Source organism: Ranitomeya variabilis, chromosome 4 (genome assembly GCF_051348905.1).
Source record: "Ranitomeya variabilis isolate aRanVar5 chromosome 4, aRanVar5.hap1, whole genome shotgun sequence".
Lineage (NCBI taxonomy): Eukaryota > Metazoa > Chordata > Amphibia > Anura > Dendrobatidae > Ranitomeya > Ranitomeya variabilis.
In genome coordinates, this window is record NC_135235.1 from 241,115,848 (window position 1) to 241,143,564 (window position 27,717).

General features: G+C 56.1%; 1 protein-coding gene across 5 annotated transcripts in view; it reads right to left on the reverse strand.

Annotated features, from left to right (window-relative positions):
• The window catches only part of HSPG2 (heparan sulfate proteoglycan 2), a 237,714-nt gene that overhangs the window by 1,350 nt on the left and 208,647 nt on the right, over positions 1 to 27,717 (reverse strand). For all 5 annotated transcript variants that reach the window (XM_077260474.1, XM_077260476.1, XM_077260475.1 and 2 more), the window contains 16 exons: positions 27,389 to 27,473; positions 26,387 to 26,531; positions 26,200 to 26,299; positions 26,006 to 26,115; positions 24,554 to 24,662; positions 24,382 to 24,480; positions 24,082 to 24,303; positions 20,704 to 20,948; positions 20,418 to 20,589; positions 4,951 to 5,073; positions 3,837 to 3,890; positions 3,443 to 3,518; positions 3,292 to 3,370; positions 1,283 to 1,356; positions 1,123 to 1,206; positions 775 to 878 (listed from right to left, as the gene is read on the reverse strand). In XM_077260474.1, the coding sequence (XP_077116589.1) occupies positions 775 to 878; positions 1,123 to 1,206; positions 1,283 to 1,356; positions 3,292 to 3,370; positions 3,443 to 3,518; positions 3,837 to 3,890; positions 4,951 to 5,073; positions 20,418 to 20,589; positions 20,704 to 20,948; positions 24,082 to 24,303; positions 24,382 to 24,480; positions 24,554 to 24,662; positions 26,006 to 26,115; positions 26,200 to 26,299; positions 26,387 to 26,531; positions 27,389 to 27,473 (1,881 nt within the window). The remainder of the gene's footprint in view (positions 1 to 774; positions 879 to 1,122; positions 1,207 to 1,282; positions 1,357 to 3,291; positions 3,371 to 3,442; positions 3,519 to 3,836; positions 3,891 to 4,950; positions 5,074 to 20,417; positions 20,590 to 20,703; positions 20,949 to 24,081; positions 24,304 to 24,381; positions 24,481 to 24,553; positions 24,663 to 26,005; positions 26,116 to 26,199; positions 26,300 to 26,386; positions 26,532 to 27,388; positions 27,474 to 27,717) is intronic.

Sequence of the window (27,717 nt, forward strand, 5' to 3'; positions counted from 1 at the left end):
ACTCGTCTGGTACAGGGAGACCCCGCCGAGCACTCGTCTGGTACAGGGAGACCCCGCCGAGCACTCGTCTGGTACAGGGAGACCCCGCCGAGCACTCGTCTGGTACAGGGAGACCCCGCCGAGCACTCGTCTGGTACAGGGAGGCCCCCTATTTTTCTGATATCATTAAGTACACATTGATGGGGACCCCGAAGTGGGACGAGAAGCCCCCATTGTCCTTGTGAGGGCTGTCACTAATCAGTACTGGACCTCCATAGTCTCATCTGTTCTACAGCCGACCTGTCAATATCAGCAGCATAGATGGGTCGTGTGCTGGAGACAACAGAGGTCTCCTAGATGGCAGCAGATCCAGCCTGAAGCCCCTCACTGGAGGAATGCCATAAGTGGGTCCTCTGCAGATACGGGAGGTGATAGGAGGGGGGCATATAATGGCCCCGGTCGGTGCCAGAGAACATGGCTAACCGTAGACTTTGTCTGCTCAGAGCCCAGGTCCACCCTGAAACCACCTGCACATAGAAACGTTCCCGGGGAGCCAGGCCCCTCACACTTGGGGTCTGGCCCAATCCGGATATGCCCCACACTACGTTTTTTGGAAAGTCTTCCGTCCACTCCGGATGCTGCCGAGAGCCACGTCCACGGTTCAGCGTCTTCTGCATCTGGAGAAGATTCTGACATTTACAGGAAGATTGACCAGAAAAGGAACGGGACGGGCAGCCCCCGCTGCCTACTGGGGACATGGCCGCAGCCTGCAGGGATCGTAGAGGTTTCACTTACCCACGTAGACCTTGCTCCTCGTGTCCACCATGACATTTGTGCCTGGCGAGTGTCCAGTCATCACTTCCTCTCCATCAATGTAAATGGAGCCGAACCTCCCCTCCCTGACGAGAAAAAGGCCGTTATTAATGGGGCCACCATTAGCACAGTCGGCCGGGTCACCTCCATGCCCCCACCGCTCCCAGGCAGCATTCACACACGGTGCTTTTTGTTTCTTTGTGTAAATGACAGTAACAACCCCATATGTGAACGAGGGTCACTGTGGACATGAGTTTAGGGGGCTGCAGACACATGGAGAACATCCACTTAATACTACAGTCGTAGGACTGGGCAGTGATGCCCCCTCACCGGATAGCTGTTATCTTGTGCCATTCTCCGTCATTGATGGGGTCCTCGGTGGTGATGTTGGCCTCGCCGCTGCCCAGCTGGTACCTGTGGAGGGTAAAAGGGAAGGTTAGAGTCACATGAAGACACGAGATGCAGAAGCCACAGACGGGCGTCCTCTCACCTGAAGACGAGGTGTCCACGCCGCAGCCCCAGGCTGATGAAATCCCTCTCTCTGCCGCCTCCTTCTCTCTCCTCCTGTCATAGAAACAAGTAATGATGGGCAACCGGTGGGCACAGGACGGGCACACAGGTTGGTGCGGCTCAGGGTGGAGCACCACGCAGAGCGGGCACACAGGTCGGGGAGGCTCATGGTGGGGCACCATGCAGAGGGCGGGCACCCAAGTCGGGGCAACTCAGGGTGGGGCACCACGCAGAGGGCGGGCACACAGGTGGGGAGGCTCAGGGTGGGGTACCATGCAGAGGGCGGGCACACAGGTCGGCGCGACTCAGGGTGGGAAACCACGCAGAGAATGAGCACACAGAGGGCAGGCACACAGGTTGGGGAGGCTCAGGGTGGGGCACCACACAGAGGGCAGGCACACAAGTCGGGGCGGCTCAGGGTGGGACACCACGCAGGGGGCGGGCACACAGGTCGGGGCGGCTCAGGGTGGGACACCACGCAGAGGGCGGGCACACAGGTCGGGGAGACTCAGGGTGGCGCAGACGCAGAGGGTGGGCACACAGGCTGAGGCAGCTCAGGGCGGGCCAACAGTGCGAGGCATGGCTCCTCAGGATGGGGCTGGGTGGCACAGGGTTGGCACACAGTGTAGGGCGGATCAGGGCTAGGTGCCACAAGGCGGGGTGGCCAGAGCATGGTGGCACAGGGCAGGGTGGCCCAGTGTGGGGTGACACAGGGTGAGGGTCTCAGAGCAGGGTGGCATATGGCAGGATACAGGGTGGGATGGCTCAGAGCAAGGTGGCACATGGCAGGCACCCCTGGTCCAAATTACTGTTATTGTGAACAGTGAAGCAAGTTGAAGATGCAACGATCTCTAAAAGGCCTAAAGTTACAGATTACATTTACTTGGTATTTTAGGCTCTGTGTCTTACATTATATACAGTGTGAACAGGCGGCTGTATTACAATCACTGCTCTGACATTGTGTCAGTCACCTCTATCTAATGTCTGATAATAAACAGCCGAGGTCACACCGCAGACACCGTCTCTATAGATGGATCTTTATGCTCCCGGCTCTGTCTTACATTATACACAGTGTGAACAGGCGGCTGTATTACAATCATTGCTCTGACATTGTGTCAGTCACCTGTATGTAATGTCTGATAATAAACAGCCGAGGTCACACCGCAGACGCCGTCTCTATAGATGGATCTTTATGCTCCCGGCTCTGTCTTACATTATACACAGTGTGAACAGGCGGCTATATTACAATCACTGCTCTGACATTGTGTCAGTCACCTCTATCTAATGTCTGATAATAAACAGCCGAGGTCACACCGCAGACGCCGTCTCTATAGATGGATCTTTATGCTCCCGGCTCTGTCTTACATTATACACAGTGTGAACAGGCGGCTGTATTACAATCATTGCTCTGACATTGTGTCAGTCACCTCTATCTAATGTCTGATAATAAACAGCCGAGGTCACACCGCAGACACCGTCTCTATAGATGGATCTTTATGCTCCCGGCTCTGTCTTACATTATACACAGTGTGAACAGGCGGCTGTATTACAATCATTGCTCTGACATTGTGTCAGTCACCTGTATGTAATGTCTGATAATAAACAGCCGAGGTCACACCGCAGACGCCGTCTCTATAGATGGATCTTTATGTTCCCGGCTCTGTGTCTTACATTATACAGTGTGAACGGCTCCCTATGAATTAGGCTTTATCTGGTACAGATGTAGTTGCTATGGGGAGACCTCTGATCTATATCCTAGGGACCCCGATAAACCCTGTGTGTGATGGTGACTGGCGGAGGCTTCTGACAAACCAAAACGCATCACACAATCGTTATCAGAAGAGCGCGGAATGAAAATCTTCAAATCCTGTAATCCTAGAAGTGAGCACCGGTGTTCTTATGTTATGTGATACGGCTCTCATCAGAATAACTAAGTACACCCCCTGAATTGTGTTGCCTCACATATCAGGACATAGTAATTGCACCTACCATTCCCTGCCACAGGATGGCGCCGTCCGCAGACGTGGTCCGCAGCTCCAGCTCTATGGTTTCTGGGGAGTCCGGCCGGCTGTAAGAAGCAGCAAAGATGAAAGATGTAAAAGTAATCACACCCAGCCCCCCGGCCACCAGCCTCTCCTACCTCCTGGGAAAGGTCTGCCTTGGAAGAGTAATGTACGAGTCCCCTGAGAAGAAGGATCCGTAAACCCCCGGAGCGTCTACAAAAGAAGCAGAAACAACAGCATCTCATTGGCTGAAGTGGTGGCGGGAACCTGAACCAATCAGAGACGAGGATCACAGCCAATCAACGAGAAGAAGGCCAGAAAAACCCAAAATAAAGATCAGAGGTCGGATCTGACCTGGCAGAGCACGACCCTCCGCCAGACACCTGCACTACAAGCCCCAGCAGAAGGCCGCTCACTCCTGGTGGCCCAGAAGACGGCGGATGCGGACAGAACTAAATGTCCCAAATCACAATGAATGAAACCGTGGAAAAGGAAGAAAAATCAGAAGAAAAGAAATCGGGAATACAATACCGTTCCCCCCACTCCCTTCGTGCACACCGTCATCCAGATTTGTCGATGCTGCTCCTGTACAAGTGCAAATAAGCCGATTACCACAGTGACCTGGGCAAAGCTGAGCTCCTACCTACCGACAGGCTGTGGCCCCCACGGGGGCCGGCGAGCGAGTGCGGAGGGGCGGGCATGTGTGGCGAGGCTAGTGTGTGCAGAGGGGCGAGCGTGTGCGGAGGGCAGGCGTGTGCGGAGAGGGCGGGCGAGCGTGTGTGGAAAGGTGGGCTTATGTGGCAGTGCGAGCTTGAAAGGAGGGTAAGCGTGTGCAGAGGGGCAGACGAGTGTGTGAGGACACCATGGCGGCTGGGAGGCCATGTGTGGAGGGGAGAGGACACCGTGGCAATTGGGAGGCCATGTGTGGAGGGGAGAGGACGCCATGATGGTTGGGAGGCCATGTGTGGAGGGGAGAGGACACCGTGGTGGTTAGGAGGCTATGTGTGGAGGGTTAGGACACCATGGTGGTTGGGAGGCCATGTGTGGAGGGTTAGGACACCATGGTGGTTGGGAGGCCATGTGTGGAGGGGACAGGACACCATGACGGTTGGGAGGCCATGTGTGGACGAGCGAGGACACCATGGTGGTTGGGAGGCCATGTGTGGAGGGGAGAAGACACCATGGCGGTTGGGAGGCCATGTGTGATGGGGACAGGAAACCATGACGGCTGGGAGGGTATGGGTGATGAGGACAGGCCACCATGATGGTTGGGAGGCCATGTATGTAGGGGTTAGGACACAATAGTGGTTGGGAGGGCATGTGTGGAGCAGCGAGGACACCATGGTGGTTGGGAGGCTATGTTTGTAGGGGTTAGGACACCGTGGTGGTTGGGAGGCCATGTGTAGAGGGGCAAGGACACTGAAAGGAGAGTGGAGGAGGGAGGACAGGGGGTAAGGACAATATGGCTGTGAGGATCTGGGCAGCTGTGCTCAGGACAGGTCTTGTCATGTTTCCCTTGGTGGAGACATTTTGCTGCCATGTGGGAGCTGACAGTCCTGGGTAGCGGTACGTGCCAGCAACACGGTACTGTGGAAGGTCTGGACTGTGTGACTACCCCTGTCGGATGGAAGATGGACGGTCTCACCTTGCTCACAGTACACTCCTGAGAAGCCTTCTGGGCAGTGACATCTGTTCTCCTTGCAGGAGCCGCCATTGAGGCAGAGATTGTGGATCAGGCAGCGATCCTCAGGCGTTTCACACCGGTGACCTGTGAGATGGGAGAGAATCCTTATACAATGTTTTCCTCCGGAGATTAGTCTCCATTATTATTCTGGATGGTGGTGGCCCCTGTAGAGTGTCCGCAGCCATTCCTGGCCTTGTCCTACCACAGCTGGATGCTCACTGGCTGGCTGCTGATTACCGGAGGCACCTCCACCCCACATGGTGGATGTCACGGATCCCACCGTGCTGCCACCAATATATCATGGATCCCACCGGGATCCCACCAATCTGTCACGGTTCACAGGGAAGATTCCTTTATCATCCCCACCACTCACACCAATTTGTCATGAACCGGGGTTGTTTGGTTGCCCCTGGATCTTTCTGAAGGGTATTTATCTATATTCCACTTCCCAGTTCCGGTTTGGAAATTGCAGTTCTCTGGTGCCCCTTGTGATGAGGGAGCAGCCACCATCTTGGATACGGGGCATACTAACAGAGATTGGCTTGACTCCTTTTTGTCCCATATCAGAATTCACCTGGCCCCCATCTTTTCCCTACTCGAATGAAGGCCCTTTGTAATGGACTAGGCCAGTGTAGCAGGCAGATGGCACTTCAAAGCTTGAATGAGGAAGCCACACCAGTAGGGGGCATGGAGGCGCCTGGGGGCTCAATTAAAGCATACACGTCAGGTGGCTACAGGATACACGTCTATTGTCTTCCCAGCCGGACCGTCTACAACATGAAATTATGAATTATGGATGCATCGTCCGAGGTACAGGCTCATAAAAAATATCCTCATAGCCCTGAAGAAATTGCGCATCTGACAGTGCAACTCCTGGGTCAGTGAGGGTTCTGGAACCTGAGATATAGAGATCAGCCTCCCACAGCGACTGAATGGGTCCAGGTTTGATCCCTGTACGATCGGCAGAACAAACCACATGCGCTGGTACCGCCCGTGTACTGATCCGATCATCCTGAGAGAAGTTATTCCATTTATTAGTTATTAGGAATAGATTATGCAGGGAAGCTGAAGGGTGGAGATTTTTAGCCCCCCCATTTACAGGGGGGAGGGACACAGAAGGATTAAGAGCTAAGGACACATGTAGAGTGCAAATAAGGTACAATGGTGAGCACTCAGTCAATTAAAGGCGAGGTGCAGCCTGTCATGGACTACAAAAGTCCCAATATAAGTAATATTTGGAAGACACTGCACACTCTAATTGATGCTTATGCAAGATAGTGCAAATTTATTGAACATAACTAAACATTAGTAACACATGGGAGCAATATACAATGTAAGGATAAGCGACCACTGTAGTAACATTGACGTTTCGGCTCTCCCGAGCCTTAATCATTACATCGCTTGGTATAGCAATGATAAGTAAGCATAGCGAATCCTTCGCTTTAAAGTATAGGTGGTGCTAGTAGATGGTAAGGCAGTATATGGCCAACCGTGGTTTGCTGCCCTGTGTGTTGGACCTGGAGTGGACGTCTTGTTTAGCGGTGCTCCCATGCCCTGCTGATGTCGGCGGCGTCATCAGCAGGGCGCGGGAGCACCGCTAAACAAGACGTCCACTCCAGGTCCAACACACATGGCAGCAAACCACAGTTGGCCATATACCTGTGAAGGAAGCCCCTGTTCCTCCCACGTCACCAATCCGTGACGTCACTACACAGGCACAGTTCTCCGGCGCCCCCTTTGTCTCTCAGGTCAGTAAGGGAACTGCACCTAGAGCAAATGGCCGCCGGGGAGACTGCCCTGTTACCCACACTGGGTATTCTAGGATTCGCAATCAGAGTAAAAGGATCAGCCCAAAATTAACTTATGATTTAATTGCCTTAAGGGCGCACTAGGTAATTACAAGAAATATACAATCACAATATATCAAGAGTTACAGTCAGAGTACAATACAACAACAATGATACAAGGCTTAAGGTATAAAGCTGGAGGTCACTTTACCAGGTTAGAGGTCGCTTGTGGAAGCCGGGGGGCGCAGCGTTCCGCAGGTCCAAAACTTTAGTTGCCGGGCAGCCCCCAGAAAGCGTGTGCTTGCTCCCCTCTGGCTGGCATGCCCTGTTTCTTAGCTGGTCATCTTCTGTGTGTGCCACTCTCCACATGTTCCAGCTCTTAACCCTGCCGTGTCCCTCCCCCTGTAGCTGGGTGGGCTTAGCAATCTCCACCCCTCTGCCTCCCTGCAAGATTTATTCCAATATCTAATAAATGGGATAACTTCTCTCAGGATGATCGGATCAGTACCCGGGCAGTACCAGCGCCTGTGGTTTGTTCTGCCGGTCGGACAGGGATCAAACCTGGACCCATTCAGTCCCCGTGGGAGGCTGATCTCTATATCTCGGGTTTCAGACCCCCCACGGACACCGGAGTCGCACTATTAGATGCACAATTTCTTTAGGACGAGGGGAATATTTTTATGAGCCGGTACCTCGGATTATGCGTCCATAATTCATGATTCCCTGTTGTAGACGGTTTGACTGGACAGCCATAAGAGATGTGTATCCAGTGGCCACTTGACATGCGTGGTTTAATTAAGCCCCCAGGCATTTCCAAGCCCCCTGCTGGTGTGGCTTCCTCCCTGAGCTTTGAAGTACCTTCTGCAATCTACACGGAGCTCAGCCGATTACCATACTAATAGGCACTATGTTCATTAGAAAAGGTGGGGGCCAGGAGCACTCCTCTCTGCAGACCTGTGACCAGGAGACAAAATGGAGTCACGCCAATCTCTGTTAGTATGCCCGTCCAAGATGGCGGCTGTTCCCTCATCACACCTCCCTGCTTTAGAGGGCGCTAGGGGGCATCACATTCCTGTGTTCCCCCGTGCGCCCTTCCGCACCTTCTCCTTGCCGGGACAACCCATCAGCATTACCATGGTCTCTGCTTCCTCCTCTGTCTCTCTCCGAGGCTGTCTCTGCCTCCTCCTCTGTCTCTCTGAGGCAGTCTCTGCCTCCTCCTCTGTCTCTCTTTGAGGCTGTCTCTGCCCCCTCCTCTCTCTGTCTGAGGCTGTCTCTGCCCCCTCCTCCGCCTCTCTCTGAGGCTGCCTCTGTCTCCTCCTCCCTCTTTCTGAGGCTGTCTCTGCCTCCTCCTCTGTCTCTGAAGCTGTCCCTGCCTCCTCCTCTGTCTCGCCCTGAGGCTGTCTCTGCCTCCTTCTCCTTCCCTGAGGCAGTCTCTGCCTCCTCCTCTGTCTCTCTCTGAGGCTGTCTCTGCCCCCTCCTCTCTCTCTAAGGCTGTCTCAGCCTTCTCTCTCTTTCTGAGGCTGTCTCTGCCTCCTTCTCGGTCTCTCTCTGAGGCTGTCTCTGCCTCCTCCACTCTCTCTCTGAGGCAGTCTCTGCCTCCTCCTCTGTCCCTCTCTGAGGCTGTCTCTGCCCCCTCCTCTCTGTCTCTGAAGCTGTCCCTGCCTCCTCCTTTGTCCCTCTCTGAGGCTGTCTCTGCCTCTCCCTCTCTCTTTCTGAAGCGGTCCCTGCCTCCTCCTCTGTCCCTCTCTGAGGCTGTCTCTGCCTCTCCCTCTCTCTTTCTGAAGCTGTCCCTGCCTCCTCCTCTGTCCCTCTCTGAGGCTGTCTCTGCCTCTCCCTCTCTCTTTCGGAGGCTGTCCCTGCCCCCTCCTCTGTCTCTCTCTGAGGCTGTCTCTGCCTCCTCCTCTCTGTCTCTGAGGCAGTCTCTGCCTCCTCCTCTGTCTCTCTCTGAGGCTGTCTCTGCCTCTCCCTCTCTCTTTCTGAGGCTGTCCCTGCCCCCTCCTGTCTCTCTCTGAGGCTGTCTCTGCCTCCTCCTCTCTGTCTCTGAGGCAGTCTCTGCCTCCTCCTCTGTCTCTCTCTGAGGCTGTCTCTGCCTCTCCCTCTCTCTTTCTGAGGCTGTCCCTGCCTCCTCCTCTGTCTCTCTCTGAGGCTGTCTCTGCCTCCTTCTCTCTTTCCCTGAGGCTGTCCCTGCCTCCTCCTCTGTCCCTCTCTGAGGCTGTCTCTGCCTCTCCCTCTCTCTTTCTGAGGCTGTCCCTGCCTCCTCCTCTGTCTCTCTCTGAGGCTGTCTCTGCTTCCTCCTCTCTGTCTCTGAGGCTGTCCCTGTCTCCTCCTCTGTCCCTCTCTGAGGCTGTCTCTGCCTCTCCCTCTCTCTCTGAGGCTGTCTCTGCCTCTCACTCTCTCTCTGAGGCTGTCTCTGCCTCTCCCTCTCTCTTTCTGAGGCTGTCCCTGCCCCCTCCTCTCTCTCTCTGAGGCTGTCTCTGCCTCCTCTCTGTCTCTGAGGCTGTCCCTGCCTCCTCCTCTGTCCCTCTCTGAGGCTGTCTCTGCCTCTCCCTCTCTCTCTGAGGCTGTCTCTGCCTCCTTCTCTCTTTCCCTGAGGCAGTCTCTGCCTCCTCCTCTGTCTCTCTCTGAGGCTGTCTCTGCCTCCTCCTCTCTGTCTCTGAGGCTGTCCCTGCCTCCTCCTCTGTCCCTCTCTGAGGCTGTCTCTGCCTCCTCTCTTTCCCTGAGGCAGTCTCTGCCTCCTCCTCTGTCTCTCTCTGAGGCTGTTTCTGCCCCCTCCTCCCTCTTTCTGAGCGGATAGGGTACCCCTAACTGTCGGTCCCTGGGCCACGCCTCCGGTGAACCCTGCTGGACCGTTACCTGGAACAGCCATCCCTGGTCACAGACCACCCGCTCGCGATCTGACTCCCCAGGAGGCTGTGCCGCCTGCTCCTTGAGAGCTTTCAGGCTAGCATCAGCTTCCAACGCTGCCTGAAATCCCTGACTCGATGTGGCGAGAATGGACGACACTGCCACATCCGCTGTCAGCTCCCCGGGCAGAACAAACCTGGACCCATTCAGTCCCCGTGGGAGGCTGATCTCTATATCTCGGGTTTCAGACCCCCCACGGACACCGGAGTCGCACTATTAGATGCACAATTTCTTTAGGACGAGGGGAATATTTTTATGAGCCGGTACCTCGGATTATGCGTCCATAATTCATGATTCCCTGTTGTAGACGGTTTGACTGGACAGCCATAAGAGATGTGTATCCAGTGGCCACTTGACATGCGTGGTTTAATTAAGCCCCCAGGCATTTCCAAGCCCCCTGCTGGTGTGGCTTCCTCCCTGAGCTTTGAAGTACCTTCTGCAATCTACACGGAGCTCAGCCGATTACCATACTAATAGGCACTATGTTCATTAGAAAAGGTGGGGGCCAGGAGCACTCCTCTCCGCAGACCTGTGACCAGGAGACAAAATGGAGTCACGCCAATCTCTGTTAGTATGCCCGTCCAAGATGGCGGCTGTTCCCTCATCACACCTCCCTGCTTTAGAGGGCGCTAGGGGGCATCACATTCCTGTGTTCCCCCGTGCGCCCTTCCGCACCTTCTCCTTGCCGGGACAACCCATCAGCATTACCATGGTCTCTGCTTCCTCCTCTGTCTCTCTCCGAGGCTGTCTCTGCCTCCTCCTCTGTCTCTCTGAGGCAGTCTCTGCCTCCTCCTCTGTCTCTCTTTGAGGCTGTCTCTGCCCCCTCCTCTCTCTGTCTGAGGCTGTCTCTGCCCCCTCCTCCGCCTCTCTCTGAGGCTGCCTCTGTCTCCTCCTCCTCTGTCTCTGAAGCTGTCCCTGCCTCCTCCTCTGTCTCGCCCTGAGGCTGTCTCTGCCTCCTTCTCTCCTTCCCTGAGGCAGTCTCTGCCTCCTCCTGTCTCTCTCTGAGGCTGTCTCTGCCCCCTCCTCTCTCTCTAAGGCTGTCTCAGCCTTCTCTCTCTTTCTGAGGCTGTCTCTGCCTCCTTCTCGGTCTCTCTCTGAGGCTGTCTCTGCCTCCTCCACTCTCTCTCTGAGGCAGTCTCTGCTTCCTCCTCTGTCCCTCTCTGAGGCTGTCTCTGCCCCCTCCTCTCTGTCTCTGAAGCTGTCCCTGCCTCCTCCTTTGTCCCTCTCTGAGGCTGTCTCTGCCTCTCCCTCTCTCTTTCTGAAGCGGTCCCTGCCTCCTCCTCTGTCCCTCTCTGAGGCTGTCTCTGCCTCTCCCTCTCTCTTTCTGAAGCTGTCCCTGCCTCCTCCTCTGTCCCTCTCTGAGGCTGTCTCTGCCTCTCCCTCTCTCTTTCGGAGGCTGTCCCTGCCCCCTCCTCTGTCTCTCTCTGAGGCTGTCTCTGCCTCCTCCTCTCTGTCTCTGAGGCAGTCTCTGCCTCCTCCTCTGTCTCTCTCTGAGGCTGTCTCTGCCTCTCCCTCTCTCTTTCTGAGGCTGTCCCTGCCCCCTCCTCTGTCTCTCTCTGAGGCTGTCTCTGCCTCCTCCTCTCTGTCTCTGAGGCTGTCCCTGCCTTTTCCTCTGTCCCTCTCTGAGGCTGTCTCTGCCTCTCCCTCTCTCTTTCTGAGGCTGTCCCTGCCTCCTCCTCTGTCTCTCTCTGAGGCTGTCTCTGCCTCCTTCTCTCTTTCCCTGAGGCTGTCCCTGCCTCCTCCTCTGTCCCTCTCTGAGGCTGTCTCTGCCTCTCCCTCTCTCTCTGAGGCTGTCTCTGCCTCTCCCTCTCTCTCTGAGGCTGTCTCTGCCTCTCCCTCTCTCTTTCGGAGGCTGTCCCTGCCCCCTCCTCTGTCTCTCTCTGAGGCTGTCTCTGCCTCCTCCTCTCTGTCTCTGAGGCAGTCTCTGCCTCCTCCTCTGTCTCTCTCTGAGGCTGTCTCTGCCTCTCCCTCTCTCTTTCTGAGGCTGTCCCTGCCTCCTCCTCTGTCTCTCTCTGAGGCTGTCTCTGCCTCCTTCTCTCTTTCCCTGAGGCTGTCCCTGCCTCCTCCTCTGTCCCTCTCTGAGGCTGTCTCTGCCTCTCCCTCTCTCTTTCTGAGCCTGTCCCTGCCTCCTCCTCTGTCTCTCTCTGAGGCTGTCTCTGCCTCCTCCTCTCTGTCTCTGAGGCTGTCCCTGCCTCCTCCTCTGTCCCTCTCTGAGGCTGTCTCTGCCTCTCCCTCTCTCTCTGAGGCTGTCTCTGCCTCTCACTCTCTCTCTGAGGCTGTCTCTGCCTCTCCCTCTCTCTTTCTGAGGCTGTCCCTGCCCCCTCCTCTCTCTCTCTCTGAGGCTGTCTCTGCCTCCTCCTCTCTGTCTCTGAGGCTGTCCCTGCCTCCTCCTCTGTCCCTCTCTGAGGCTGTCTCTGCCTCTCCCTCTCTCTCTGAGGCTGTCTCTGCCTCCTTCTCTCTTTCCCTGAGGCAGTCTCTGCCTCCTCCTCTGTCTCTCTCTGAGGCTGTCTCTGCCTCCTCCTCTCTGTCTCTGAGGCTGTCCCTGCCTCCTCCTCTGTCCCTCTCTGAGGCTGTCTCTGCCTCCTTCTCTCTTTCCCTGAGGCAGTCTCTGCCTCCTCCTCTGTCTCTCTCTGAGGCTGTTTCTGCCCCCTCCTCCCTCTTTCTGAGCGGATAGGGTACCCCTAACTGTCGGTCCCTGGGCCACGCCTCCGGTGAACCCTGCTGGACCGTTACCTGGAACAGCCATCCCTGGTCACAGACCACCCGCTCGCGGTCTGACTCCCCAGGAGGCTGTGCCGCCTGCTCCTTGAGAGCTTTCAGGCTAGCATCAGCTTCCAACGCTGCCTGAAATCCCTGACTCGATGTGGCGAGAATGGACGACACTGCCACATCCGCTGTCAGCTCCCCGGGATCTGTCTCCTGGCCGCTGTCTGACTCGGCTGCCACTTGGTCAGAGAGGGGGAAGCCTTCGGACCTCTGCAAGGCTCCTTGGGCTCCGGCGCTCCCACTCCTGGTGACAGCGGCCACGACCGCTGTGCCCATGGGTAGCGCCTGCTTCCCCCCGGCTCCTGACCAAGTCGCCGGGTCAGGCAGACTTCCCTGCCCTCCTGACATCCCGGGTGTGGGGAACTCCTGCCCTGGGGTCTTACCTGGTGGCTCCTCTCCCGGGACGCCTCCTCCCCCCATGGCCTGTTCCTCTTCCTGCAGGGGCCCTAGACTCAGCAGGCTGGATTCATTTAGGGGCCCTCCACTGCCCATAGCAGCCCCTCCCTCCACCTCTGAGCTCTCCCCTACAGTCTCCTCACCTGTCCTCCCTGTGAGCCCTGTGTGTGTGGTGTCCGTGCATGGATTACCCTCAGGTTTCAATCCCCCCTCCACTGTTGGAGGCACATTCAACACATCAACATCCACAGTAGAGTCATGACATTCTTCGGGAGCCGAACTTGGGGGTTCAGTGGCCACATACCGAGACACTATCCGCCCCAAATCGGTCCCAAGTAATACATTGGCAGGAATATTTGACGTTACTCCCACCTCCCGCACTCCCCTCCCGGCGCCCCAGTCCAAAAACACCTTGGCGACAGGCAGCGCCGGTTCCACGCCTCCAATTCCGGAGACGGAAAGGGTTTTTCCCGGTACCAAGTCTTGAGGGGACACCACCTCAGGACGTACCAGGGTTCGTTCAGCGCCTGTGTCCCGCAGTCCCATGACCGCTGAGCGGCCGATAGTGACGGGTTGGTAATTGTCCAGGGACCTCCCACCACCCCCTCCCACACATAAAACAGTGGACGGTTTCGGGGACAGGGATGGGGCCTTAAGACGCTGGGGACATGCAGACTTGAAGTGTCCCAGCTGGTTGCAGTGATGACAACGTCTGGGTTCTGCGCCTGGCCTGGAGAGGGCAGCAGGGGGGTACACCCCTTGCACTCTGGGGGCTGGGGAAACAGGGGCAGGATTGGGCTTACCCCCTCTCCAGGTGCTGCTGGCAGGCTTCTTCGGCTCAGGCACCCTGTTATTGGCATACTCATCTGCCAGGGCGGCTGTAGCAGAAGCCCCCTTCGGTTTCCGGTCACGAAGGAACTGCTGGAGGTCCTCTGAGCAGTTCCACAAGAACTGCTCCGTGACGAACAGTTCCTGGACCTCCTGGCGGGTGGTGAGCGCTAGACCCGAGGTCCAGTGCTCTGCAGCTCTCAGCAACGCCCGCATGTGGTCGGTCCAGGTGTCCTTTGGGCCCCGCTGCAGGCTCCGGAACTTCTTGCGGTAGGACTCCGGGGTGAGGTTGTAGTGTTGGATCAGGGCCCGCTTGATGCTGCTGTAGTCCTGCTCCGCCCCGGCAGGTAAGTCCCCCAAAACTTCCAGGGACTTACCCCTCAAACGGGGGGTCAGGTATCTTGCCCACTGAGCCGGGGCCAGATGGTGTTGAAGGCAGGTCCTTTCAAAGGCCAGCAAGAAGGAATCCAGGTCTCCATCCTTCTCAAGCAGAGGGAAGTCCTCGGCCCGGACTTTGGAAACCCTGGACTCGGGTGGTGCTGGGGCGTCCAGCGGGAGCCCGTGTTGAGCCATCTCCAGTCGGTGCTGGCGCTCCGCTGCTCTCTCTGCCGCTGCTTGCTCCGCTGCCCGCTCTGCAGCTTTCTCTGCCCGCTCCGCTGCCTCACGGTGTTCTGCCCGCTCTCGCTCCTCTGCCTCACGACGTTCTGCACGCTCTTGCTCCGCCGCTTCACGGCGTTCTGCACGCTCGGCCTCCGCTGCCTTCTCTGCAGCTGCCATGAGTCTCATATAGGCGTCTTCATTACCCGCCTCGAGACGTGCCACTGCCGCTGCAACAAGGGCCTCTGATGTGGACAGGCTGGGGCGGGTAAGTGGTGGGTAGTCCCTTGCCGGACTAAGCACGGGTGGCTGGCTCCTTGGGGAGTCTGGGCTGAGCTCCCCCTCGCCTTGAACAGTAAAGTCCACCACCACCTCCTCATCGACCATAGCACTGGCCTGCGCCCTCACTGCACTCCTTGTGCCCTCTGCCATCTTTGGAACCTCTGGTTACTGACACAGCTGTAACCCTGACCTTGCACACAACTTATTATATTTACACTCTGACCGTCTAGTGCTGGGCTGACCTTAAGACCCCAGCAGCGAAAGTTACCACTGGTAGTCTTTAGTGTCTGGGAGTAGGGGTCCCACGCACACTATTACTCTGATCCCACGTACGCTGCCACCACTGTGAAGGAAGCCCCTGTTCCTCCCACGTCACCAATCCGTGACGTCACTACACAGGCACAGCTCTCCGGCGCCCCCTTTGTCTCTCAGGTCAGTAAGGGAACTGCACCTAGAGCAAATGGCCGCCGGGGAGACTGCCCTGTTACCCACACTGGGTATTCTAGGATTCGCAATCAGAGTAAAAGGATCAGCCCAAAATTAACTTATGATTTAATTGCCTTAAGGGCGCACTAGGTAATTACAAGAAATATACAATCACAATATATCAAGAGTTACAGTCAGAGTACAATACAACAACAATGATACAAGGCTTAAGGTATAAAGCTGGAGGTCACTTTACCAGGTTAGAGGTCGCTTGTGGAAGCCGGGGGGCGCAGCGTTCCGCAGGTCCAAAACTTTAGTTGCCGGGCAGCCCCCAGAAAGCGTGTGCTTGCTCCCCTCTGGCTGGCATGCCCTGTTTCTTAGCTGGTCATCTGTGTGTGCCACTCTCCACATGTTCCAGCTCTTAACCCTGCCGTGTCCCTCCCCCTGTAGCTGGGTGGGCTTAGCAATCTCCACCCCTCTGCCTCCCTGCAAGATTTATTCCAATATCTAATAAATGGGATAACTTCTCTCAGGATGATCGGATCAGTACCCGGGCAGTACCAGCGCCTGTGGTTTGTTCTGCCGGTCGGACAGGGATCAAACCTGGACCCATTCAGTCCCCGTGGGAGGCTGATCTCTATATCTCGGGTTTCAGACCCCCCACGGACACCGGAGTCGCACTATTAGATGCACAATTTCTTTAGGACGAGGGGAATATTTTTATGAGCCGGTACCTCGGATTATGCATCCATAATTCATGATTCCCTGTTGTAGACGGTTTGACTGGACAGCCATAAGAGATGTGTATCCAGTGGCCACTTGACATGCGTGGTTTAATTAAGCCCCCAGGCATTTCCAAGCCCCCTGCTGGTGTGGCTTCCTCCCTGAGCTTTGAAGTACCTTCTGCAATCTACACGGAGCTCAGCCGATTACCATACTAATAGGCACTATGTTCATTAGAAAAGGTGGGGGCCAGGAGCACTCCTCTCTGCAGACCTGTGACCAGGAGACAAAATGGAGTCACGCCAATCTCTGTTAGTATGCCCGTCCAAGATGGCGGCTGTTCCCTCATCACACCTCCCTGCTTTAGAGGGCGCTAGGGGGCATCACATTCCTGTGTTCCCCCGTGCGCCCTTCCGCACCTTCTCCTTGCCGGGACAACCCATCAGCATTACCATGGTCTCTGCTTCCTCCTCTGTCTCTCTCCGAGGCTGTCTCTGCCTCCTCCTCTGTCTCTCTGAGGCAGTCTCTGCCTCCTCCTGTCTCTCTTTGAGGCTGTCTCTGCCCCCTCCTCTCTCTGTCTGAGGCTGTCTCTGCCCCCTCCTCCGCCTCTCTCTGAGGCTGCCTCTGTCTCCTCCTCCCTCTTTCTGAGGCTGTCTCTGCCTCCTCCTCTGTCTCTGAAGCTGTCCCTGCCTCCTCCTCTGTCTCGCCCTGAGGCTGTCTCTGCCTCCTTCTCCTTCCCTGAGGCAGTCTCTGCCTCCTCCTCTGTCTCTCTCTGAGGCTGTCTCTGCCCCCTCCTCTCTCTCTAAGGCTGTCTCAGCCTTCTCTCTCTTTCTGAGGCTGTCTCTGCCTCCTTCTCGGTCTCTCTCTGAGGCTGTCTCTGCCTCCTCCACTCTCTCTCTGAGGCAGTCTCTGCCTCCTCCTCTGTCCCTCTCTGAGGCTGTCTCTGCCCCCTCCTCTCTGTCTCTGAAGCTGTCCCTGCCTCCTCCTTTGTCCCTCTCTGAGGCTGTCTCTGCCTCTCCCTCTCTCTTTCTGAAGCGGTCCCTGCCTCCTCCTCTGTCCCTCTCTGAGGCTGTCTCTGCCTCTCCCTCTCTCTTTCTGAAGCTGTCCCTGCCTCCTCCTCTGTCCCTCTCTGAGGCTGTCTCTGCCTCTCCCTCTCTCTTTCGGAGGCTGTCCCTGCCCCCTCCTCTGTCTCTCTCTGAGGCTGTCTCTGCCTCCTCCTCTCTGTCTCTGAGGCAGTCTCTGCCTCCTCCTCTGTCTCTCTCTGAGGCTGTCTCTGCCTCTCCCTCTCTCTTTCTGAGGCTGTCCCTGCCCCCTCCTGTCTCTCTCTGAGGCTGTCTCTGCCTCCTCCTCTCTGTCTCTGAGGCAGTCTCTGCCTCCTCCTCTGTCTCTCTCTGAGGCTGTCTCTGCCTCTCCCTCTCTCTTTCTGAGGCTGTCCCTGCCTCCTCCTCTGTCTCTCTCTGAGGCTGTCTCTGCCTCCTTCTCTCTTTCCCTGAGGCTGTCCCTGCCTCCTCCTCTGTCCCTCTCTGAGGCTGTCTCTGCCTCTCCCTCTCTCTTTCTGAGGCTGTCCCTGCCTCCTCCTCTGTCTCTCTCTGAGGCTGTCTCTGCTTCCTCCTCTCTGTCTCTGAGGCTGTCCCTGCCTCCTCCTCTGTCCCTCTCTGAGGCTGTCTCTGCCTCTCCCTCTCTCTCTGAGGCTGTCTCTGCCTCTCACTCTCTCTCTGAGGCTGTCTCTGCCTCTCCCTCTCTCTTTCTGAGGCTGTCCCTGCCCCCTCCTCTCTCTCTCTCTGAGGCTGTCTCTGCCTCCTCCTCTCTGTCTCTGAGGCTGTCCCTGCCTCCTCCTCTGTCCCTCTCTGAGGCTGTCTCTGCCTCTCCCTCTCTCTCTGAGGCTGTCTCTGCCTCCTTCTCTCTTTCCCTGAGGCAGTCTCTGCCTCCTCCTCTGTCTCTCTCTGAGGCTGTCTCTGCCTCCTCCTCTCTGTCTCTGAGGCTGTCCCTGCCTCCTCCTCTGTCCCTCTCTGAGGCTGTCTCTGCCTCCTCTCTTTCCCTGAGGCAGTCTCTGCCTCCTCCTCTGTCTCTCTCTGAGGCTGTTTCTGCCCCCTCCTCCCTCTTTCTGAGCGGATAGGGTACCCCTAACTGTCGGTCCCTGGGCCACGCCTCCGGTGAACCCTGCTGGACCGTTACCTGGAACAGCCATCCCTGGTCACAGACCACCCGCTCGCGATCTGACTCCCCAGGAGGCTGTGCCGCCTGCTCCTTGAGAGCTTTCAGGCTAGCATCAGCTTCCAACGCTGCCTGAAATCCCTGACTCGATGTGGCGAGAATGGACGACACTGCCACATCCGCTGTCAGCTCCCCGGGCAGAACAAACCTGGACCCATTCAGTCCCCGTGGGAGGCTGATCTCTATATCTCGGGTTTCAGACCCCCCACGGACACCGGAGTCGCACTATTAGATGCACAATTTCTTTAGGACGAGGGGAATATTTTTATGAGCCGGTACCTCGGATTATGCGTCCATAATTCATGATTCCCTGTTGTAGACGGTTTGACTGGACAGCCATAAGAGATGTGTATCCAGTGGCCACTTGACATGCGTGGTTTAATTAAGCCCCCAGGCATTTCCAAGCCCCCTGCTGGTGTGGCTTCCTCCCTGAGCTTTGAAGTACCTTCTGCAATCTACACGGAGCTCAGCCGATTACCATACTAATAGGCACTATGTTAATTAGAAAAGGTGGGGGCCAGGAGCACTCCTCTCTGCAGACCTGTGACCAGGAGACAAAATGGAGTCACGCCAATCTCTGTTAGTATGCCCGTCCAAGATGGCGGCTGTTCCCTCATCACATACCACCTTACCATCTACTAGCACCACCTATACTTTAAAGCGAAGGATTCGCTATGCTTATCATTGCTATACCAAGCGATGTTATGATTAAGGCTCGGGAGAGCCGAAAAGTCAATGTTACTACAGTGGTCGCTTATCCTTACATGGAGAGTGCAGACACACATGAGAAGATGAAATAAGGAACAGGGCATGCCAGCGAGAGGGAAGCAAGCACATGCTTTCTGGGGGCTGCCCGGAACTAGAAGTCTTGTACCCGTGGAACGCAGAGCTCCCCGGCCTCCACAAGTGACCTTCAACCTGGTAAATTGACCTCCAGCTTTATACCTCTAAGCCTTGTACTATTGTTATATTTTTACTCTGACTATTACTCTTGGAGAGGCAATTTGAATATATAACTCTGGTATATTTTTTCTGTATATTTCTTGTAATTATCTAGTGCGCCCTTAAGGCAATTAAACCATAAATTAATTTTGGGCTGATCCATTTATTCTGATTGCGAATCTTAGAATACCCGGCGTGGGTAACAGGGCAGTCTCCCCGGCGGCCATTTGATCTAGGTGCAGTTCCCTTATTGGCCTGAGAGACAAAGGGGGCACCGGAGAGCTGTGCCTGTGTAGTTACGTCACGGATTGGTGACGTGGGAGGAACCGGTTTCCTTCACACCCCCCTTACCCTCAGGTCAGTCGGGGTACTGCACCTAGGGTAATTAGTCGCCAGAAAGGCTGCCTGCTATGTACTGGCTATTGGGCAAGCTGCAGCGAGGGCGATATAACTACTCCCACTCAGGTGGGAACAATAATTATCAAAGCCACCGTCGCTACAAAGCCTCCCAAACGCACAGAACAAAGTATGCTGCCACCAGCTCTGATTTCCTAGGATTAACGGGTCCGGAGCCAACCCAAATCAGTAGCGTAATTCACTTCAGAGGATGCGACAGTTCGTTTCGAGCAGAAGAGACAAGCTAGTAATTTTATATTTTACTCCAAAAAAGATAGGCAGTGTTTACAGGTATAAAAAGGTATTATAAAGAAGACAAATTATGTGTACAATACAATCACAAATAAAAAAAAGGATAAAAATTGAAAAAAAACACTTACATAGCGTTCAGATCATTTCATATCATCATGGCTGGCCGTACGGGGCCACATCTAGATGCATGCCACACATCTGTATAGCAACTGGCCCCCGGACAAAAGACACTGAAGACTGCTGTCCCACTAAGTTATTCTTAGCCCAAAACCCAGGCACTCCCCCTGTGGTGACATCACTTAGAGGCTGACACCTCCCCTTTACTTAGAATATGAAAACTATTTTTTACGCCTATCTCGCGGTATGAATTTCGTATACGAAATACACCAGGTTCCCAAGGTGCACCACGTCGGGTCGATTATTTTAAGTGTAAGCACGGCGTACTTACATGAACCGCTTAAGGAGAAATCCACGCTTTGAACTCGTTGCGTTTAGCTGCTAGCGCTTTCAGTGAGTGATAGATCTATCGATGGACATCCGGAATATATAATTCTTATATCTCTAGCCCGGATCGGTGCCCATATATAACACGTTAAGAGAACAAAGAAATGCCTGCAGTTTGGAAGTGGCTATACCAGTTTTGGCTGGTATTGGTTGGGAGGAGTGAATGAGTAGTTTTCACAGAGTCTGGTGCAGCTAAAAGCCATAAACTGCTCACACATTGGTATTAAGTTGCACAGAGTGTCTGCCATAGGGCTTTGTTTGTTGTATGAGCGAATGCAGAGGGGGAGAAAATGGGGTCGAATCTGCAGCGTGTGTCTGGAAAGCCAGGTAACCTTCTGAAACTAAACTCACAGTATGACATTTTTACATTATCGTGACAGTGGATATTTACATTCGGGTTCTTGCGCTCACCTGTAAAGCCATGACGGCACTGGCACTGGTACTCGGACTCGCCGGTTGGAATGCACCGGCCTCTGTGCAGACAGGGCATACGGTCGCAGGGCGAGCGGTCGTAGCACTGACTCACACTGTGGCTTTCTACAAAGCTGTAGGAGACATCCACTTTTTTGCCATTGATGGAAACCTAAAAAAATACAATAAAAACCACAATCAGAACCAAGACCCCGAGGCCGGGACCACCGCATTATCCAGGGACCACCTCACCCTGAATTGCTACAGGGGAGCCCCGTGTACTCACTTCTCCGATGCAGCCCTGATACGGCTGTGTGATGTTGATGGCGGAGGGGAGGCTCACAGAACGGTCCACACCCCCCAGGTACATCAGGGTCTTCAGGTTGAGGCCAAGGCTTTTACCAGGAGAGGACCTCTTCACAGCGGGGGTCCCATCCACCTGTAGCGTGCCATCCTTGTTGATTCTCTCTGCAGATGCTTTGTGCCATTGTCCCAGAGTAATTGGGTCAGCACTTCTCAGAACTGCCATCCCTGCGATGAGACTGAGGTCACTAGCTGCGGCGCTGCGGTCACTAGCTGCGGCGCTGCGGTCACTAGCTGCAACGTTGCGGTCACTAGCTGCAGAGCGGAGGTCACTAGCTGCAGAGCAGAGGTCACTGGCTGCAGTGCTGAGGTCACTAGCTGCAGAGCTGAGGTCACTGGCTGCAGAGCTGAGGTCACTGGCTGCAGAGCTGAGGTCACTAGCTGCTGCACTGCGGTCACTAGCTGCAGACCTGAGGTCACTAGCGGTGGCGCTGCGGTCACTAGCTGCAGAGCTGAGGTCACTGGCTGCAGAGCTGCGGTCACTAGCTGCAGAGCTGAGGTCACTAGCTGCAGAGCTGAGGTCACTAGCTGCAGAGCTGAGGTCACTGGCTGCAGAGCTGAGGTCACTAGCTGCGACGCTGCGGTCATTGGCAGCAGAGCTGAGGTCACTAGCTGCGACACGTCGGTCATTGGCAGCAGAGCTGAGGTCACGAGCTACGACACTGCGGTCACTGGCTGCAGAGCCGAGTTCACTATCTGCGGTGCTGCGGTCATTGGCAGCAGAGCTGAGGTCACTGGCTGCAGAGCTGAGTTCACTATCTGCGGTGCTGCAGTCATTGGCAGCAGAGCTGAGGTCACTAGCTGCAGAGCTGAGTTAACTATCTGCGGTGCTGCGGTCATTGGCAGCAGAGCTGCGGTCCCTGGCTGCAGAGCTGAGGTCACTATCTGCGGTGCTGTGGTCATTGGCAGCAGAGCTGCGGTCACCGGCTGCAGAGCTGAGTTCACTATCTGCAGTGCTGAGGTCACTGGCTGCAGAGCTGAAGTCACTAGCTGCGGCGCTAGCTGCAGAGCTGAGGTCACTAGCTGCGACACTGCAGTCATTGGCAGCAGAGCTGAGGTCACTGGCTGCAGAGCTGAGGTCACTAGCTGCGACGCTGCGGTCACTGGCTGCAGAGCTGAGTTCACTATCTGCGGTGCTGAGGTCACTGGCTGCAGAGCTGAAGTCACTAGCTGCAGAGCTGCGGTCACTAGCTACAGAGCTGAGGTCACTGGCTGCAGAGCTTAGGTCACTAGCTGCAGAGCTGAGGTCACTATCTGCGGTGCTGCGGTCATTGGCAGCAGAGCTGTGGTCACCGGCTGCAGAGCTGTGTTCACTATCTGCAGTGCTGAGGTTACTGGCTGCAGAGCTGAGGTCACTATCTGCGGTGCTGCGGTCATTGGCAGCAATGGCAGCAGAGCTGTGGTCACCGGCTGCAGAGCTGTGTTCACTATCTGCAGTGCTGAGGTTACTGGCTGCAGAGCTGAAGTCACTAGCTGCGGCGCTGCGGTCACTAGCTGCAGAGCTGAGGTCACTAGCTGCGACGCCGCGGTCATTGGCAGCAGAGCTGAGGTCACTAGCTGCGAAGCTGCGGTCACTGGCTGCAGAGCTGAGTTCACTATCTGCTGTGCTGCGGTCATTGGCAGCAGAGCTGCGGTCACCGGCTACAGAGCAGGGGGTCACTAACTGCGGCGCTGAGGTCACTGGCTGCAGAGCTGAGGTCACTAGCTACGGCGCTGCGGTCAATGGCTGCAGAGCTGAGGTCACTAGCTGCGACGCTGCGGTCACTGGCTGCAGAGCTGAGGTCACTGGTTGCAGAGCTGAGGTCACTGACTGTGTTGCTGCAGTCACTGGCTGCAGAGCTGAGGTCTCTTGCTGCGGCGCTGCAGTCACTGGCTGAGGTCTCTTGCTGCGGCGCTGCAGTCACTGGCTGAGGTCTTTTGCTGTGGCGCTGCAGTCACTGGCTGCGGTCACTGGCTGAGGTCTCTTACTGCAGCGCTGCGGTCACTGGCTGAGGTCTCTTACTGCAGCGCTGCGGTCACTGGCTGAGGTCTCTTACTGCGGCACTGCGGTCACTGGCTGAGGTCTCTTACTGCGGCGCTGCGGTCACTGGCTGAGGTCTCTTGCTGCGGCGCTGCGGTCACTGGCTGAGCTCTCTTGCTGCGGTCACTGGCTGAGCTCTCTTGCTGCGGTCACTGGCTGAGCTCTCTTGCTGCGGTCACTGGCTGAGGTCTCTTACTGTGGCGCTGCAGTCACTGGCTGAGGTCTCTTACTGCGGTGCTGCGGTCACTGGCTGAGGTATCTTGCTGCGGCGCTGCAGTCACTGGCTGAGGTCTCTTGCTGCGGTCACTGGCTGAGCTCTCTTGCTGCGGTCACTGGCTGAGCTCTTTTGCTGCGGTCACTGGATGAGGTCTCTTGCTGCGGCGCTGCGGTCACTGGCTGAGGTCTCTTGCTGCGGCACTGCAGTTACTGGCTGAGGTCTCTTGCTGCGGTCACTGGCTGAGGTCTCTTGCTGCGGCGCTGCAGTTACTGGCTGAGGTCTCTTGCTGCGGTCACTGGCTGAGGTCTCTTGCTGCGGTCACTGGCTGAGGTCTCTTGCTGCGGCGCTGTAGTTACTGGCTGAGGTCTCTTGCTGTGGTCACTGGCTGAGGTCTCTTGCTGCGGTGCTGCAGTCAGTCGCACCTTACACTATTGCTCGTCTGACATGCTGGGATATATTGCTGTGTGGGGTGGGGGGAGATGAAGCTGCAGATGTGACTGTGAGCAGCAGCTCCTGCTCCGAGCTCAGTGACTGCAGGGCAGATTCTCCGGCCGGCTGCCCCTCAGACCTGCTGCCCCATAGACCTGCCGCCCCTCAGACCTGTCGCCCCTCAGACCTGCCGCCCTCAGACCTGCCGCCCCTCAGATCTGCCGCCCCTCAGATCTGCCGCCCCTCAGATCTGCCGCCCCTCAGACCTGCTGCCCCTCAGACCTGCCGCCCCTCAGACCTGCCACATGGCTCCGCTGCCCCCAATATACACAGACACTTCTAACCTTGAGCCATGAATATCGCTCAGGACTAGTCCAGCGGGGGGCGCCGAATCCTCCGGACAAGTCTTGCCCATGTGTGACGTCAGCTGCGGCCCCTTGCCTTTTCTATGCATGCCCACGACATTTTGCGCCGTGAGCGTACACGGAGCACGCGGGGACCACGGTCTAGTCAATCACGCAGCGGGGGAGGGGCTTACGTGTGGGGCCGGACTAGTCCTAGGACATTTGCGTAGCAGGAGCGCAGAAGGAAACACATTCTTAGCGTCAGCCGTCCGCCCCGGGATACGACCGTACCTGATCCCAGCTCATAGCGGAACTCCAGATGTCCTCCGGCCATGGTCAGCGACACAAAGTCCTCCACCGGAGCGCCCTGCCCCCCACTGAAGAATATCAGGCCGCTGGGAGCCAGGGGCTTGAACTCCAGGTCCACCCGCAGGTCATTGTGGATGTTGGTGAGCGACGGGTACGAGATGTAGGAGGTTTCTCCATTAAATGAAGGGGTGTTCACCATGACACCTGCAGGAGAGAGGGCACAGTCAGGCACAGGGTGGGAACTGGGCTCCTATGAGGGGGCACTGGGTCACCGCTCCTTACCGTCCATGCACTTCTCGCCAGATTTGCCCAGGTGGCAGCGGCAGGTGTATCCCGTCCCATCAGCGCGGTTGATGCAGGTGGCTTCATGCCCACAGGCACCTGAGGAGGAGAATGGAGGTGAGGAAGATGGCCAGTGGGTGCAGCCCCCCAGGGCCCGGTGCCCCTGCAGTACCTGGGTGACAGTGCAGGGCCTGCTGGTGTTCACAGTTGCTGCCAGCAAAGCTGGGAGGACAATCGCAGACGTAACTGCTGCTGTCCGAATCCCGACATATTCCTCTGTTCTGAAATGAGAAAAGAAGCCTCCTGGTTAGGAAGGGAATTCATAGAGAAAGGGGTCAGCACTAGGGTTGAGCGACTTTTGCTTTTTTAGGATCGAGTAGGGTTTCGTGAAACCCGACTTTCTCGAAAGTCGGATCGTGTGAAATCGGCCGATTATTGTGAAAAGTCGGGTGGCCGACCGAAACACGAAACCCAATGCAAGTATATGGGTTCTTTTTTGTTTGTTTGTTTTTTTTCTTCTCTCTCTCGTCAGTAGGGTTGAGCGAAACGGATTGGTCAATTTCATAAGTCGCCGACTTTCGGCAAAGTCGGGTTTCGTGAAACCCGAGCCGATCCCAGCGTGGGATCGGCCATGCGGTCGGCGATCTTCACGCCAAAGTCGCGTTTCGTATGACGCTGTAACCATTTTTTTCAGCCAATGAAGGAGTGTGGGCAGCGTGATGACATAGGTGTCGTCTTGCTTTCTGCGGCATCACAGGGGGTGGGGGTAGAAACGCCATCTTACCGTGTTGGATGTAGCGATTTACACAGTCCGAGGAATGTACTGATTTACACTGTGTCCGAGGAGAGAGAGAGAGACCCGACCCTAATGTCGCTCAACCCTGCTAGTCAGCACTGCCGAGGCCGCCTCCTGGACACTGCAGAGGTGGACGGAGGGGAGGTGGACAGAGGAGAGGTGGACAGCCGATGCAGCAATATCGGGGCCGCCTCCTGGACACTGCAGAGGTGGACGGAGGGGAGGTGGACAGAGGAGAGGTGGACAGCCGATGCAGCAATATCGGGGCCGCCTCCTGGACACTGCAGAGGTGGACAGAGGGGAGGTGGCCAGCCGTTGCAGCAAAATGAGGGCCGCCTCCTGGACGCTGCAGAGGTGGCCAGCCGGTGCAGCAATACCGGGGCCGCCTCCTCGACACTGCAGAGGTGGACAAAGGGGAGGTGGCCAGCCGGTGCAGCAATATCGGGGCCGCCTCCTGGACGCTGCAGAGGTGGACAAAGGGGAGGTGGCCAGCCAGTGCAGCAATATCGGGGCCGCCTCCTGGACGCTGCAGAGGTGGACAGAGGGGAGGTGGCCAGCCGATGCAGCAATATCGGGGCCGCCTCCTGGACGCTGCAGAGGTGGACAAAGGGGAGGTGGCCAGCCAGTGCAGCAATATCGGGGCCGCCTCCTGGACGCTGCAGAGGTGGACAGGGGAGGTGGCCAGCCGGTGCAGCAATATCAGGGCCGCCTCCTGGACGCTGCAGAGGTGGGCAGAGGGGAGGTGGCCAGCGCAGTATGTTCACATATGGATTGTAAGGATGCAGGTGCCCTCCATGTGGACACGTCTCCTCCGGCCGGGACCTTCACCTTGCAGGGTCGGTCTCTACAGGTCGGGCAGTTGGAGATGCTGTTTGCACTGAGATCCAAGTCCTTGAAGATGACTTCCTCACCCTGGATGACCAGTTGACGGACGCAGCCTGGGGGGCACAAGGGCATTACCGTGAGAGATGTCTCCTTACCGTGAGGAGACGATGCAAGAACAGGGACTAGTCTCTACTCACCCACAAACCCTCTGCTCAAGTCGGTCTTGGACACGGTCTCAAAGTTTGGATAACCTCCGAGATACAGCTCTTCATTCAGGTCCAGACCTTGGAATTTGCCCTGCACAGGGGAAGGAGACGTGGAATAAGGGTGACTATCACACGGTTGGGTGACCACATGTAAGAAGTGTCCACAAGGACGAGGTACCTGGGAGCTGCCGTTCACAGGCGTCTGGTTATCCACCACCAGAGATCCTTGGTTCAGATTCCTGTATAGGGTCACAGTATGGAACTCACCAAGACTAATGGGTATGGGGTACCGGATCGTCGCCATCCCCGAACCGGCATCAAATCTGTAATCAGACGGGAGACGCATCACGAGGTCTGAAGCTTCATGGATGTCACAGAAGGTAGCAGCCTGGCAGTCTGCTCCCTGCACGAGTGGATCAGACTGCGAGCGAGGAGGCATCTTCCAGCCACATTCAGAATGTAAAGATGGCTATACACCCCCTCCAGCTTTGACCCCACAACTCCCCCCAGACATAACCCCACAACCCCCATAGAAATGACCCCACAACCCCCCTGGAATGACCCCAAAACCCCTCTGTATTTACCCCACATCTCCCCACCGGGAGTCAACCCACAACATCCCCGTCAGGAATGAAGCCACAACTTTCTCTAGATATGACCCCATATGCCCCCACCAGGAAAGAAGCCACAACCCGACTAGATATGACCACACAACCTCCCTATATATGACCCTACAACCACCCCAGGAATGACCCCACAGCCCCCCACCAGGAAAGCCACAACCCCTCTAGATATCACCACACAACCCCCCTAGATATGACCCCACAACCCCCCTAGATATGACCCCACAACCCCCCTAGATATGACCCCACAACCCCCTAGATATGATCCCACAACCCTCCTAGATATGACCTCACAACCCCCCTAGATATGACCCTACAACCCCCTAGATATGACCCCACAACCCCTCTAGATATGACCCCACAACCCCCTATATATGACCCTACAACCCCCCTAGATATGACCCCACAACCCCCCAGATATGACCCTATAACCACCCTAGATATGAGCCCACAACCCCCCCAGATATGACCCCACAATCACCCTAGATATGACCCTACAACCACCCCAGGAATGACCCCACAGCCCCCAGTAATAACCCCACAACCGCCCTCCTCACCGGAATTCTGGGCGTCCTCCTACAAGGCCGAAGGACATGAAGTCTGCGCCTTTGCTTTTCTTCTGCCCGCTGTAGACCAGCATTCCTGTGGAGATCCAACAGCGTTAGGATTCGTTCATCGGCATCTAACATTGGCGAATGCAATGGGAGAAAGAAATCGCAGTATGCCGCTTAAAGCGGACGGAATTCACCAATGCAAGTCTATGGGTGCAAGACAAAAAAACAAAACTGCACGGCACACGGACCATGCATATAGCGCCCCATATGTACACACATCTCATAGGAAACCTGACATTTCATCAGCCGAGCACAGTAAATGCACAGCGTGA